This window comes from Mustelus asterias, chromosome 14 (genome assembly GCF_964213995.1).
Source record: "Mustelus asterias chromosome 14, sMusAst1.hap1.1, whole genome shotgun sequence".
NCBI classification, from domain to species: domain Eukaryota; kingdom Metazoa; phylum Chordata; class Chondrichthyes; order Carcharhiniformes; family Triakidae; genus Mustelus; species Mustelus asterias.
The window spans coordinates 14317943-14334498 of NC_135814.1; the positions used below are offsets into that span (position 1 = coordinate 14317943).

General features: G+C 44.8%; 1 protein-coding gene across 1 annotated transcript in view; it reads right to left on the bottom strand.

Moving 5' to 3' along the window:
* LOC144504124 (contactin-associated protein-like 5) overlaps nt 1-16556 on the bottom strand; it is a 664070-nt gene that overhangs the window by 105012 nt on the left and 542502 nt on the right. The window contains exon 21 of the mRNA XM_078229300.1: nt 3887-3980. Coding sequence (XP_078085426.1) covers nt 3887-3980 — 94 coding nt within the window. The remainder of the gene's footprint in view (nt 1-3886; nt 3981-16556) is intronic.

The window sequence follows — 16556 nt, forward strand, 5'->3', positions numbered from 1 at the left end:
GGACAAGGAAAATTCACCCCCCTATCTCTCTCATCATGCAGGGAGCTCTGGATTTATTTGTCCTGCCTTTCCTCTTTCTAAGTGTATACTTGGACTGTACATGAACTGTATTAAAGGCAGCCAATTGCTCAATTACAGTTTTGCTTGCTAATTTTTTGATTCCAATTTATCTGGGCTAGGTCCATTCTTATCTCTTTAAATTTGTCTCTCCCACAGTTAATTATTTTTATTTTGGACCTTCCCCTGTTCTTTTCCATAGCCAACATAAACCATATGACACAATGATCATGATCCGCTAAATGTTCCCCTCCTGTCCCTTAATCTGCATGGCCTACCTCATTCCCAAGAACCAAGTCTAGTAATGCTTCCTTTCTCATTGGACCAGAAACATACTGCGGTGGAAAATTTTCCTGAACGTACTCGAGGAACTCTTGTCCCTTTCTGTCCTTTACACCGAGACTACCCCAGTCTCTATTTGGATCATTGAAGTGCCCTTATAACTACTCATATTTCCACATTGCCACTTGCACCTGCATGCCACTCACTGGTGCACGCCGTTAGATATGCAATGATTAATCAATTTGCTCATTAACATCCTATGCTAATGGACCTGCTGATGGAATAAACTAAACTCATGAATCGCTTCAAACTGTCAATTACTTTTTTGGAATGCATTAGAATTTGCTTAGTGAGTTCAGAAAAAAATATTTGTACGACAAGAGGTGGAGGAATCGTTGAAATAAACAGCCGACAGCTGCTTGAAGATTTCACTTCACTCACATAGACGCTGGAATTTTACCGCCCCACCTGCCACGGGAATCGGAGTGGGCGAGGGACGGACATTGGGAAGGTCCATTGACCTCGGGCGGGATTTTACGGTTTCGGGATGAGCTGTAAAATCCCGCCTAGAAAGAGCAAAAAACACTGAAGGTGGAGAATTAGTTTTCTAAATTCTCCTCTCCGACTGAAGAGGGCAGAAGGTGCATTTCTATATTAGAAAGCACAGCAACAGGAATAAAAGGATTCTCATTCATTATTCCTTGGAAACAGTTTAAGGCCACAACTCGACCACCTCACCCCCTGAGAAATCGGTGTGGGCGAGGGTTCGACAACGGAAATCTCCGTTGACCTCAGGTGGGAATTTCCAGACTCTATTCATCACACCCTCAGGTAGGTACCTGCTGGTTGTGTTAACAATGTTTTAGTTTAAATAGTTGAAATGATTTATGAATGGAAGGGGTGGCAACTTAAAATAATGAATAAAAAATACTGGACCTTTCCTCACTGTTGACAGTCATGAAATCAGTTAAGAATATTCTTGGCAGGTTTAAAATGGCGAGAAGCCTCTGCTGTAAGTTTCTTCTGTTAAAAAAAAGTAATCCTGGTTTTTAAAATGTATTTATTAGTGTCACAAGTAGGTTGACATTAAAATTGCAATGAACTGCTGTGAAAATCCCCTAGTTGCCACTCTCCAGTGTCTGTTTGGGTACACTGAGGGAGAATTTAACATGGCCAATGCACTCACCAGTATGCCTTTTGGGAGGAAACCAGAGCACCCGGAGTAAACCCATGCAGACATGGGGAGAATGTACAGACTCTGCACAGACGGCGATCCAAGCCGGGGATCGAACCCGGGTCCCTAGCGCTGTGAGGGAGCAGTGCTAACCACTGTGCCACCGCGCCGTCCTGGTGTATGATTGCAACATTTTTTGCTTATCACTTAGTTTAAATTAATTAATTTGAATGTAAGAAAATAAAATCAGCTGGGCTATCCAGTTTATCACCATGACTAAACACTGCTTCACTTCCCTCCCTCTTGCCGCTCCCCAACAATTATACAATCTCCTGGAAGAGGTAAATTAACAGTCAAAAAAATCCAGAGCCAACAAAATGCCCTGCGACCTCGAGTTTGTGGGCTAATTTTTAACAGTTAGTTCTAAGCTATGGCAGAGCTTCCAGTGCTTTCTTTTTGGTAAACAAGATACCGTGTTGAAATAACAGATCAAGTTGTCAATAATATTGGTTAAGCTAGCCAACTGTGATCCCTGGGGGTTGATGGTGAGGTACAAGTTTTTAAAGTTATTTTACGGGATGTGGGTATGGCTAGCTAGGCCAGGATTCATTGGCCATCCCTAATTGCCCTTCAGATGGTAGTGGTGGGCTACCTTCTTGAACCGCTGCAGTCCCTGTGATGTTGGTACACACACAGTGCTGTTAGGAAGGAACTTTCAGGATATTGACTGAGCGACAGTGCAGGAACGGTGATATATTTCCACGTCAGAATGATGAGTGGCTTGGAAGGGAACCTCCAGGTGGTGGTGTTCCCACATGTCTGCTACCCTTGTCCTTCCAGATGGTAGTGGTCATGGGTTTCGAAGGTGCTGTCTGAGAAGCCTTGGTGAGTAGTGATTGCGGTGCCGGTGAAGATCAGGTTTGGATTTTTACTTGGTGGAGATGGTCATTGCCAAGTATTTGCCAGCTCCCATCTCAAATTCCTGACCTCAGAGGGTTAGTGGATCTTCAGAGCTTGATACACCGAGAAGAAAGGCACAAGCCCTTCTTTGTTCTCTGTCAGAATCCCAATTTCATTTTGTGGGTTCCATGCTGGACTGTGACATAAACTCTTGAAGAGGACATTTTTACAGTGACTCATGTAATGAAACACAGACACAATGTTGCAATGGGTCCTCATTATGCCCCCTTCGAGACGGCAAGGCACCTGTGTTCTAACTTTTGATGAGGCATGCATCCCCTTTAAGTTCTTCATTATGTTTCTCATTTAAATTCATTTACTAAGATGCCAACACACTTGACCAACATCAGCATGGCATTCAAAGTACTGGCATTGCTGCTATGTATTCAACCTTCCTGTACACCATGGGACCAAATAGTCCTATTCTCTTCATGTAGAATTCTCCCATCTGCTATCAAAACAAACATAACCATCTGTCACCACTCTCGAGTCCACAGGCACTGACTCATTTGTAGACAAAGGATAGAATCATGGAATTCTATAGCACAAAGGAAGATATTCAGTCCACTGCGCTTGCCACACCTATCTGAAAGAATTATCCAATTTGACCCTATATAGAAAGTAAAGATGTGGAGATGCCAGCAGTGGACTGGGACGGGCACAGTAAGAGGTCTCACAACCCCAGGTTAAAGTCCAAAAGGTTTATTTGGAATCACAAGCTTTCGGAGTGCTGCTCCTTCATCAGGTGAGTCACTCGTGATTCCAAATAAACCTGTTGGATTTTAACCTGGGGTTGTGAGACTTCTTAGTAGAAAGGTAATATATTTGCCAGCCAACTTAGCAACACCCATGCTACGGGAATCTAAGAATGGTGTGAAGCTGTTTTTTGCACCATATAATAGTATCACTGTAACCGCAGGCCAAGTTGACCTTCTACTGTTATCTTTGTGTATTGTTTTCCAAGCATGTGTTTATACCAAGTTTCACATAAGGTTGTTTATCCCACACTAAATGGGGGCTTCAACCCGGATACATTGGACTTCGCCTTGGACTGGCATCGAGAACGGTGCCAGGAACACTCGAGCTCCAAACCAGCCATTGTTACCATGGTCCCCGACGGGCAGAAGGCCTTGATACCCATTGCTTGTATTTCTCTTGTACTATTTACTGTTTTGTAATGAACCTTTATAATTGTTTAGAGACTATCTGTCTCTTATTAACATTCTCCCGGATCATTAAAAGAACAAAATGGAACACACCCGCATCGATAGCCTCGGAAATGTTGCCCTTATCCAAATCTCTTTTGATAGTTACTACTAGAATCTGCATCCAGCACCCTTTTCAGGGAATGAATTCCAGACCAAATACAAACAGTGCCGTCATTAAAATCAAGAGGAACTTTCAACTGCTTACCCATGATCTTGCCCAGAATGAGAGATTTAATGGAATTGAATTCAAGATCTGTAAATGCAGGGAGGCTGTACTTCATGGTGGCAAGTTGATCAATCTGCAAATAAAGGGTAGAAATATTAAATGTCATATTGTATCCCTGTGGTGGACTCCTAGTTTATGCTGCCGTTTAGCATTGATCAACATATATATTCAGATAGTAACCTTTGGAGCAGTGATTCTTTTCACAATGTCATCAATACTTCTCTTTAATTTTAAAGCAAGGAATGAATTTATCTATTCCACCCTTGGTTTTATAAACTTTTGGTGATAAGTCAAAATACAACATCAAATCTGCAATAGTACCCTATCATCTGTGGTAATTGGAACAACATTGTATGGAGCTGAAACACAGCGGTCTTGGAGCAACCCAGTTTGTACTGATTTCAGGGAGTCGGTTAGCTCAGTTGGCTGGACAGATGGTTTGTGATGCAGAGTGACATCAATTCAATTCAATTCAACTCCTATACCTGAGGTAATTCATGAAGTTCCTGCCTTCTCAACCTTGCCCCTCGCCTGAGATGTGGTGATCCTCAGATTAAATCAAAACCAGTCAGCTCTCCCCCTCAAAGGGGAGAGGAAGCAGCTTATGGCCATCTGGGACTACGATAACTTTTACTGATTTCAGGCAGGGTGCTAGTTGTTATTGGTAGGAATACAGTTGGACTCAGTTGTAAACTTAGCAGCACTCTTGCGTCTGATTCAGAAAGTCTGTAGGTTCAAAGTCTCACTTGAGTGAGAAAATCTAGGCGAAGATACTGCAGCAGTGAAAGACTTGGAGGTGGTATCTTTCAAGTAAGATGTCAAACTGATGCCCCAGGCTAGATTTGCAATCATCCACTGTGGAAGTTAAAATGTTCAGATTGAAGTTTCATAGTTTGGAAGTTAAATTGTGCCGAAGTTAAAGTGTTCAAATTAAAGCTTCATGCCTTCTCTGTATAGTAGTGGAAAATGTTTATCAGCTTGCAGATCTACAAAAGGGGTCAGTGTCTGCTATTCAGCATGAACAGGCTAATCTTCATCTGCGTGGGCCCCATAACATTCTGTTTTTCGGCCTTCACCAGAGGGTGAGCAAGACCAAATTTTTCCATAACAAATACCAAAGGCAAGATATGGGGATATGCTATGCAAATGAAGGATGAGCAAAAGTCAGTTTTTCATCGAATGAGAAAGGGCGAAACACCAGGATTTAATTGGCGAATATGTATGCAAATGAAGGATTAGAAAAATTGCTTGTTTCTGATTTGCTGTAATTGACTATAATTGCTAAGTTGTTTGTTTGTAACTTCAGAAAAACTTGCAGGACAGCTGTAAGCTGGTTTCTCCTTGTGCAGATGTCATTAAAGGCCCCGTAACGGATTATGCATGGTGTCTCGCGCTGTTTGTACTCAAATCGACTCAGAGTGCCTAAGGTTGTTGGTACCCAGGATCTCTGACACCACAAGGGCAAGTTTGGGTGTGGGCACTTTTAAACAAAACGATCTCGGATGGCGTGACAGTCTTCCGTGGTGAGCTGCGATTTTCAAAAGGGGATGAAGCCAGCAGCCACTTGCCTCCCATTAACCTGCAGTCAAGCTCCTTGAAGAGCTTGTTATGTGGCTGGAAAGGGACAGGATCAATTGTTCAAGTGCAAGAAAGGGAAGAGTGAATGGTGTCGGACAGGTCAGTGCACAGATGTAGGAAGCACAGCAAGGAACCACTACTATCGTGGCTGCTGATTTGAAATTTTAAAACAAAACGTAAAGTATATTTATTAGTCACAAGTGAGGCTTACATTAACACAACAATTAAGTCACTGTAAAATTTCCCTAGTCGCCACACTTTGGCGCCTGTTCAGGTCAGTGTACCTAACCAGCACATCTTTCGGAGTATGGGAAGAAACCAGAGTACCCGGAGGAAACCCACGCAGACACGAGGAGAACGTGCAAACTCCACAAAGACAGTGACTCAAGCCGGGAATCGAACCCAGGTCCCTGGCGCTGTGAGGTAGAAGTGCTAACCTCTATGCCACCGTGCTGCCCTGAAAAGAAAAGCAGATTGTGGAGGTACGCATACGGCAGTGCAACATGTCCAACAGGTTCCTGAGCCCAGATTGTAAATTTAACCTCCACCTGGGCAGCATGGTGTCATAGTGGTTAGCACTGCTACCTCACAGTGACAGGGACCTGGGTTCGATTCCTGGCTGGGGCTACTGTCTGTGCGGAGTCTGCTCGCTCTCCCGTGATTGCGTGGGTTTTCTCTGGGTGCTCCGGTTTCCTCCCACAGTCCAAAAGACGTGCTGGTTAGGTGCATTGGCCATGCTACATTCTCCCTCAGTGTACCCAAACAGGCGTCAGAGTGTGGCAACTAGGGGATTTTCACAGTAACTTCATTGCAGTGTTAATGTAAGCCTACTTGTGACACTAATAACTAAACTTTAAAACTTTTCAACAGACATAAAGAATCCCAATGCAATCATAACCCTTACAGGAAGTCATTGCCTTGCAATTAGGGGAAGATAGGTGAATCTGAACTTGGTAACTTATACTTGTTCTTGCGTTTTTCTGCTTGATGGAAGAAGGCCATTGAGGAGCATAGTGTCATATAAAGCGAATTAACCGTTAATATGTACAACGGTGTTGCATCGTGTAAAAAGAGGGAGCACACCCCTACTGCCTCTTTGTTGGCTGCTTTCGGTGGCGCAGATATCCCGGACATGCATGAAGGATCGACGGGGAATGCCAACTCGCCATCAGCCAAGCTTGTTGCCCGTTTGAAAGTTCTAGTGATGAGGTATTCTGCTAAGTGACTCTGACACTCTGCTCAGGGAACCATCTGACAGGATTCAACACCTCCTTTTCCCTCAGGGCCTCAAGGACATTAGGTGGTCAAAGGTGTTTTACTGAACAAATTTTTTCACAAGGAACATGCGATATGGATTTGTCCGACTACTTGGAGCGTTCTGTAGCAACATGGCCAAACCCATCCTTCGCAACAGGTAGAACCTCAGTATGGAGTGACACCTGGTGGTCTAGGTTACCCATCACTGGTCTAATATATGGTCAACCCAAAACTTGTTGATCTCCCTCCACCACTTGTTGCAGACTGGCACATTCCAAGGTCCAGGACACTGTGCTGAAGGATGCACTCAAGCTTGGAGCAGCCATCACTGAGATACAATGGGGAAAGGTCACTGTGTAAGGCCTTTCAGCCAAGGTACACCAAGGGGATAGTAACCGGAACTGTGTAGCAGGAGGTGCAGTGGCACAGTTGGATTGCCACGGGACTAGTAATCCAGAGAACCAGGGTAATGCTTTGAGGATTAGGCTGGCACGGTGACACAGTGGTTAGCACTGCTGCCCCACAGCGCCAGGGGCCCAGGTTCAATTCCGGCCTCAGGTATCTGTCTGTGTGGAGTTTGCACGTTCTCCCTGTGTCTGCGTGGATTTCCTCTGGGTGCTCCAATTTCCTCCCACACTTCAAAGATGTGCAGTTTAGGTGGATTGGCCGTGCTAAATTGTCCCTTAGTGTTGGGGGATTAGCAGGGTAAATATGTGGGTTATGGGGATAGGTCCTGGCTGGGATTGTTGTCAGTGCAGGCTCGATGGGCTGAATGGCCTCCTTCTGCACTGTAGTATTTCTATGCTTCTATGAGGTTTCAAATCGCACCACAGCAGATGGAGAAGCTTGACTTCAATAAAAATCTGGAATTAAAAGTCTAATGATGACCCTGAAACCATTGGCAATTGTGTAAAATCCCATCTGGTTCACTAATGGGAAGGATATCTGCTGTCCTTACCTGGTCTGGCCTACATGTGACTCCAGATCCACAGCAATGTGGTTGATTCTTAAGTGCTCTGAAATGGCCCAGTGAGCCACTCAGTTCAAGGGCAACTGAGAATGGACAACAAATACTGCTCCACCTGCAATGCCCACATACCATAAATTATTTTTTTAAAGTAGTTACTGTGCGACAAAACTGGATATTTCAAGTACTTCTGTTCAGAAGGCAAAATAAATTATGAAAGGCACTCCACCCAAAAAATTGGGAATAGTCTAAACTTTTACTCAGTTAGAGTGCAAGTTAAAGGCTTCGATTCTGCCTTTCATATTGATACTGGAGCTGTTGTCAACACTCTAACGATGGTCCCGACTAAATTCACCCAACACCCTGACAGAATCTTTAGCACTTCTGAAGCTGCATAATCTCATACAGCAATCTTGTCTCAATCTTGGTTACAGCACCACCCACCCCCTTTCTACTCAACGCTGGCTCCTTGAAGGGCCTCGATTGGTGTTGGGGCAACAACGTTGATCATAAGCCTTCCCTGCCCTGGACTTAATTGGGGCAGGGATGGAAAGGCAAGGGAGATCCCCACCTGTCACCCTCTGACGTGATTAAATGACCCACACCAACCCGCCTTGGGGAGGACGTTCAATTCTGGCCCAGGACTGAGGGAAGTGCTGCACCATCACAAGTGCCATATTTTGGTTGAGAAGTCTAAACTGAAAAAAGCAGGAACATCATTTCTGGTGTCTGGTCAATATTAATCACTCAATTAAATCGCAAAAACAGATGGGCAGCACAGTGGCAAGCACTGCTGACTCACAGTGCCAAGGACCTGGGTTCAGTTCCAGCCTCGTGTGCCTGCCTGGGCCTGATTTTACCATTTTGATTCTAAGTGCTGAATCTGGGTGCAATTCAGATCCGACTTGTAAACCTGTTCTCAGGTGCCCTCATACGCACTTAGCCTGAAAAAAAAATCGCGGGTCTGAATTGTGCTGTGGGCGGGGCCCGAAACACTGCAGCTCCGATCGGAGCTTTGAACTGCGCATGTGTGGTCGCCCCTGTCACATCGCTCCCGGACTGCAAAAAGCGGATAGAGCGACCCCAGGAGCGATGGCCCCTACAGATATCGCCCCACCCCCACGACATAACTGTCCCCCTTATCCACCCACTCCACTGCCACCTAGAACGATCATGACCCTCTGCCCCTCTTTCTCCCCACCGATCGCCCGCAGAGTGGCAACGGATCCCCCTGCCCCCCCGCATTCCCCACACCAGAGATCCATTTGGCCTCCCTCCTCCCCGCCCCCCCACCAAAGAATGATCGGGCCTCCCTCCTCCCTCCCCCCCACCAGAGAATGATTTGGCCCACCTCCCCCCCATCCCTCCCCCCCCCCCCCCACCAGAGGTACATCTGACCCGCCTCCCTCCTCCTTCCCTCCCCCTCACTAGAGAATGATCTGACCTGCCTCCATCCCCCCTACCACCAATCTGAGTCAGAGAGCCATTGGAAGCTCTGAACTTACCTCTTCAGATGCTGGAGCGCCCGAAACAGACCTTTGCCGAGCTTGTCTGTTTCGCGCTGAATCTGGACGTGCAAACGCGATGGTAAAGGGGGAAATGCTGGTAAAGTTGGGCGGGCAGCCCATTAATTCAATTTAAATGCATGCAAATACATTTAAATCGCCATTGCACCCGTTTCGGGTGCGGTTCGGATCGCAGCCATTTTCGGGCCTTGGTAAAATGGGCATCTGCGTGGATGCGGGTGCAAATCGCACTAATCGCCTCACGCCCAAAAGTGGGCACGACGCAATAGTAAAATCGGGCCCTCTGTGTGGAGTCTGCACATTCTTCCCTGTGTCTGCATTGGTTTCCTCCGAGGGGGCTCCAGTTTCCTCCCACAGTTCAAAGATGTGCAGGTTAAGTGGATTGGCCATATAAAATGCCCCTTATTGTCCAAAGATGTGCAGGTTAAGTGGACTGGCCATGTAAAATACCTCTTAGTGTTCAAAAATGTGCAGATTAAGTGGATTGGACATGATAAAGTGCCTCTTTGTATCCCTAGATGTGTGGATTATCAAGGTAAATGAGTGGGGTTACAGGGATCGGGTGGAGGAAAGGGCTTGGGTAAGATAGTCTGTCAGAGAGTTGATGCAGATTTGATGGGCGGGATTTTATGGCCTCGCTCAGGCGAGACTGGAAATTCCCACCCGAGGTCAACGGAGATTTCTGCTGTCGGACCCTTTCCCAGTCCGATTCCATGGTGGGCAAGGTCGTAGAGTTCCTGACGATGGGCGAAATGGCCTCCTTCTGCACTGTAGGGTACAGAAGTAAGTAATATTATATATTCTCAGATAGAGAGAGAGTGAGGCATGCATCGCTAGCATTCAGTGTGTCTCTTAATCCTGAGAGGAGTGGTAGACTGCGGCAGTTTACTTTTCATTACTTCTACTTTTTACTTTTTACGGTTTACTTTTTTTTGTCCACTAATTTTAAAACGCGGCTTAAAGTCTTTGCATAATTTCCTGCCTGTGCGAGTTTAACATTGTAATTACTTCAAAAAGACAACATTAAGGTACTGTGGACAGGAATTGGTTTTCCAAACAAAGTGAAGAGAGGAAGTTAACACAAGCGAGAAGAAGGCTGGATGGTCTATCAGTCATTATTTATTGAAGACACAACACTCACATTTTATCACGGGTCAGGGAATGCTAATCCGTAAGGAGGATCTATACATAAGAAATAATTCTGTTTGTTTATTCTGATAGTGGATTAGTACTGGATTCATTTCAGCATAAATTTCCCTCGAAACTCCTTGAAGATTTTTATCATTTTCCTGCTAAAGATTGAATCGCACATAACCTTCAAGTGGAAAACTGATGGGATGTAAAGACAGTAATTAGAGCATTTCAGCTTGCTTCTTTCTGAATAAGTTATTACGCATTATTTACTAGCAATGTACACACAGTTATTCTCTTCTTGAAAGGTATGCAGTCGGCTACCCGTCAAATATGAAATGAATCAAGATTACTGTTCAATAAAACAGGCCTGACAAGTCCATAAAATATTTAGCTCTTTCTGTCACGACACAAAAAAAAAGTGTCAAAGGCACACATCGTATAAATTACACGTCTGCCTTGCCGCTGTCCCTGCATCCCACCAGGCGTTCAATGGCAGGTGAGCGCATTGTATGTATGTCCCTCTAAAAAGGAAATTGGGATTAGTATCTCTGTCGGAGAGCTCAAAGGCATGCAACTGGCTTTCAGAGTTCTCCTGATGGTGCCAATTGAAACTTCTGATGGTTTGCTGATTCCAACTAGTTTTTTAATTAGCAAGGGCACTGATAACTGCCAGGGAGAAGTGCCTATATCGATGATCTTTGTGGTCTTTAGTTGCTGAGTAAACAACTGAACTAGCTTTCACACTGATTTGTTGAAAGAGGTTCCACACTTCTTGGTAAATATATTGATTCCCAGTGATGACCATGCAGCCCAGCTGATCGATAATAAGAACATCCAGCTGGGATGGATGTTGGCAGAATTTCTGCTGCAGGATTTTGCAGAATCGGTTCCGTCACCTTTGGCGTGTCTCTCAATGTCACTGCCATGTGGCCAAGTGCACGGATCATGTGATCAGGAATCAGGTGGGCATCCTTATCATTCTCTTGGGATATGTACAGGCGATTGAATAGACTGGCAAAAAATGCTTCCACAATCACTGGGTCTGCAACTGATTCCGCCTTAAGGCACCTGCAAATGTGGTCTATCGCAATGTCCCTCAGCTGTTCATACATAGATGTCTGGTTTTTCTTCGAGGACAACACAGTTGCTTCTGAATGCTCATGTGTCACACTTATTTTAATGTCAGTACCTCCTGAATTGTACTGACTGTGGTATTCGTACACCTTGACAAGTACTGGGGTCACCAGAAAAATCCCTTAGCGATGTTGTGACAGAATGAACTGCGACAGGGAATCGCTCGCACAAATGTCCCATTTGTCCCAAATGTTGAGGAACCCTTTACTCGGGTCCAAATTGATTGCATGGGACCCCTGACTAAAATGAAAAGTGGGAATTTGGTTGACTAGATTTCCATCCCATTACATAATATTACAGCGAAGAGGATTGTAGAGGAGTTGCTGCAAGTTTTTTTACTGTCGCGTGGCATCCGAAGCGACCACTCTTAGCTTTTGCTTGTGATGATAAGGATGGCAAGTATGATAGCAGTCGGGAAGCTGGAACAGTTAAACTCTTTGGACTCCCTAATGACTCCTAATATTAGATTTCAGAAAATGTGTGCCACGGAAATGTATACAGCAACATCATGCTGAGCAGAGCATATAAAAACTGCATTCATCGTGGACCCAAATGTATGGATTTCATTTTTGATGAGACTTTGTAGAAATGGAATTGTTATTTTTAATTGGACTGCCCACAGAAATTCAATCAGACCAAGGATCCAATTTTACTACAAAGTTATTCAGGGAAGTTATGGGTAGTTAAGAAGAAAAACAATTTACAGCAACTACGTATCATCCAGAATCACAGAGAGTCTTAGGACGGTGGCATCAAACTCTGAAGACCTTGTTGAGGGCCTATTGTCAGGATTATCCAGAGAATTGGGATAAAGAAATTCCATTTGTGCTTTCTGCAACTGGGGATACACCGAATGAGTTAAGTAAATTCAGTCTGTTCAAATTGAATTTTGGACATGAGGTAAGAGGAGCACTTAAATTGATCAAGGAGAAATTGGTGAGTCAGTGTTCTGAGGCGACATTGTTGGACTATATGTTAAAATTAGGGACACATTATAGGCAGGATGTGATTGCACTGGAGGGAGTGCAGAGGAGATTCACCAGGATGCTGCCTGGGATGGAGCATGTAAGTTACAGAGAGAGGTTGGATAGGCTTTGTTTGTTTTCATTGAAGCAGAGAAGACTGAGGGGCAACCTGATTGAGGTGTACAAGATTATGAGGAGCAAGAACAAGGTGGATAAGGAGCAGCTGTTCCCCTTAGCTGAAGGGTCAGTTACAAGGAGACATAGGTTCAAGTTGAGGGGCAGAATGTTAAGGGGGGATTTGAGGAAAAACGTTTTTACCCAGACAGTGGTGATGGTCTCAAATGCGCTACCTGGGAGGGGGTGGAGATGGGTTGCCCTACATCCTTTAAAAAGGACCTGGAGGAGCACTTGGCACACCATAACATTCAACGCTATGGGCCAAGTGCTGGTAAATGGGATTAGAAGGGAGGTCAGGTGTTTTTTGTGTGTCGGTGCAGACTCAATGGGCTGAATGGCCTCTTCTGCACTGTATGATTCTATAAGAGATTAGGGCTGGTGAGTTGGATAGACGGCATTCAAAAGTGGCACAACATGTGATGAAAAAAGAATCAGATAAGGGGTCAAAATTTGTAGCTTTGATTGTGGGGAGAAAGTATTAGTATCATTACCATTAAAAACAAGGTTTAATGGGCCTTAGTAAATAAAAAAAAGTGAGATAAGGAAAACTCATAGAGTGTGTCGTGTTAATATGGTAAAACAGTATTTTGATGGGGAAGAAAAGCAGAAGAAAGGACGTGTTAGTTGTTACAACTCAGCGTGAAGACACAAATCCGGATGAATCTGAGCTTGACATTCTCCAAATTAGATTGGACAATGGGGAAGTAATCAGAAATTGGGATAAATTACTGAGTTACTTTCTAGAAGCAAATTAAAATGACCTGAAAGTGTCACATTGAGCTATATGTGGGAACAAACCAGGAAATACAGAAGTAATTATGCATGATACAGGTGTTGGAAATGTTGTTCCAATTAAGCAGCATCCGTACAGACTCAATCCATTAAAGTTGGCACAAGTTTCAAAAGAGATTAAAAGCATGCTTCAGAATAATATCATTGAAGTGAGTTGTAGTGATTGGAACTCACCCATTATGATGGCACCAAAACCAGATGGTACACAAGGATTATGTGTGGACTATAGAAAAGTCAGTGTGGCTACAATGTGAGGGCGGCACGGTGGCACAGTGGTTCGCACTGCTGCCTCACAGCGCCAGGGACCCGGGTTCAATTCCTGGCTTGGGTCACTGTCTGTGTGGAATTTGCACGTTCTCCCCATGTCTGCGTGGGTTTCCTCCGGGTGCACCAGTTTCCTCCCACAGTCTAAAGATGTGCAGGTTAGGTGGATTGGCCGTGCTAAATTGCCCCTTAGTATCAGGGGAACTGGCTGGGGTTTGTTTTGAGGACAGAGGTTTTCTACAAGCTGCTCTCCATCCACAAAAACCGCTTTGAAAGCTTCATGTCTATTTGTACTCATTATAACAAGTCTATTTGTGGTTGCTAGTTGTATTTAAAGTGGAGTTTTAAATCTAAGAGAATGTTGCTTATTTGGAACCGAAACAGTAACAAGTTAGAAATTGAAGAAGTTTCCTTTCATTTTTCAAAAAAAAATTGTTCAACTGTTAATGGTTAAGCTGCTTCCTTTGTTTGAGTTATATTTAAACTGTTATGAATAAAGCTTGTTTTGATATAAGGTCCCTAATTTGTCAACGGAATTAGTCCTGGAGTAAAACATCTTTCCTCACATTTCTGTCAAAATAGAAACATTGTTGGAGTCGAATGTGCTGTGGGATTCTGGTCCAAAATGCCTCGGGAAAGAAGCACCTCGGGTTGTTTCATTACATTAAAGGTGCTATATAAATATAAATTGTTGCTTTTCTGTTGGTTTTAAAGTTTCTCCCTCCCTTAATCCTGAATTCACCCTGTGTCCTCCAGCTCCAATGGCCTCTCCAAGCCCATCTTGTCCATGAGACCTCATCTCCTGTTTCCACAGCCCTATTCCCACTGAAGTTCTGACCACCCATGTTCTCTGCTGGTTCGCATGTTGGCTGGCATTGTTAGAAACCATAGAATCCCTACAGTGCAGAAGGAGGCCATTCGACCCTTCGAGTCTGCACTGACAACAATCCCACCCAGGCCCCATTCCTGTAACACCACATATTTACCCCACTAATCTCTCTAACCTACGCATCCCAGGACACTAATGGGCAATTTAGCATGGCCACTACACCTAAGCTGCATATCTTTGGGATGTGGGAAGAAACTGGAGCACCCGGAGGAAACCCATGCAGACATGGGGAGAATGTGCAGATTCCACATAGGCAGTGACCCAAGCCGGGAATCAAACCCAGGTCCCTGAGGCTGTGAGGCAGCAGTGCTAACCACCGTGCCACCGTGCCATGTTAATGGCTCTCCAAATCTCCCATCGTCACCCCATCTCCTTAAAAGCCAATTCAACCCTCTTTGAAAACTACCGCCCCATCTCCAGTCGGTCCTGCCTCCCCAAAGTCCTTGAATGTGTTGCCGCCTCCCAAGTGCATGCCCAGATCTTCATTTCGATTGTCTCCAATCAAGTTTCTGCCCTCTCACAACCCTTACCAAAGTCACGTGTGACTTTTCTCCGGGGTGCTCCGGTTTCCTCCCACAGTCCGAAAGATGTGCTGGTTAGGTACATTGGGCCATGCTAAATTCTCCCTCAGTGTACCCGAACAGGCGCCGGAGTGTGGTGACAAGGGGATTTTCACAGTAACTTCATTGCAGTGTTAATGTGCCTGTAGTAAAGATAAATTTTCCTTCCTCGTCCTTCTCAACCTGTCTGGAGCTTTTGACCCACTTGACCACATGACCTTCCAATATGCCTCTCCACCATTGTCCAACTGGCTGGGACTGCATTTGCTGGTTTCTTTCCTTTTTGTTTAATTATCGCCAGAGAATGGTTTTGCTTCCTGCTCTTGCATTATCTTTGGTGTAACCCAATGCTCCATCCTTAGACCTTCCTCCTCCTTTTTCTCACCTATCTGCTGCCCCTTCAGCGACATCATCCAAAAGTGTAGTGTTCTGACAACACCCAGCTCTCCCTCACCTAATCCTCCCTGAGCGGTTAGCACTGCTGCCTCCCAGTGCCAGGAATCGGGTTTGATTCCTGGCTTGGTTCACTGTCTGTGCGGAGCCTGCATGTTCTCCCTGTGTTGGTGTGGGTTTCCTCCGGGTGCTCCGGTTTCCTCCCACAGTTTGAAAGACGTGCTGGTTAGGTGCATTGGGCCATGCTAAAGTCTCCCTCAGTGTACCTGAACAGGCGCCGGAGTGTGGCGACTAGGGGATTTTCACAGTAACTTCATTGCAGTGTTAATGTAAGCCTACATGTGACACTAACAAATAGATTACCAGAATGCTTGCCTGAAATCCAGTTCCACATGAACAGAAATATCCTCCAATTAATTATTGGAATGTCCAAGGCCAAGGAAATTTGGCATGTCAGCTATGACTCTCAACAACTTTTACAGATGCACCATAGAAAGCATTCTTTCTGGTTGTATCACAGCTTGGTATGGCTCCTGCTCTCACCAAGACTGCAAGGAACTACAAAACGTTGTGAATGTAGCCCAGTCCATCACGCAAACCCGCCTCCCATCCATTGACTCAGTCTACACTTCCTGCTGCCTCGGCAAAGCAGCCAGCATAATTAAGGACCCCACTCACCCTGGACATTCTCTCTTCCACCTTCTTCCATCGGGAATAAGAGACAAATGTCTGAGGTCAGGTACCAACTGACTCAAGAACAGCTTTTTTCCTGCCGCCATCAGACTATTGAATGGACTTACCTTGCATTAAGTTGATCTTTCTCTGCACCCTAGCTATAACTGTAACACTACATTCTGCACTCTCTCGTTTCCTTCTCCTTGAACGATATGCTTTGTCTGTACAGCACACAAGAAACAATACTTTTCACTGTATGCTAATACATGTAACAATAATAAATCAAATCAAATCAAATCAAAGATGAAGGCTGTTCTCTTCAGTACCTGTTATTAAAC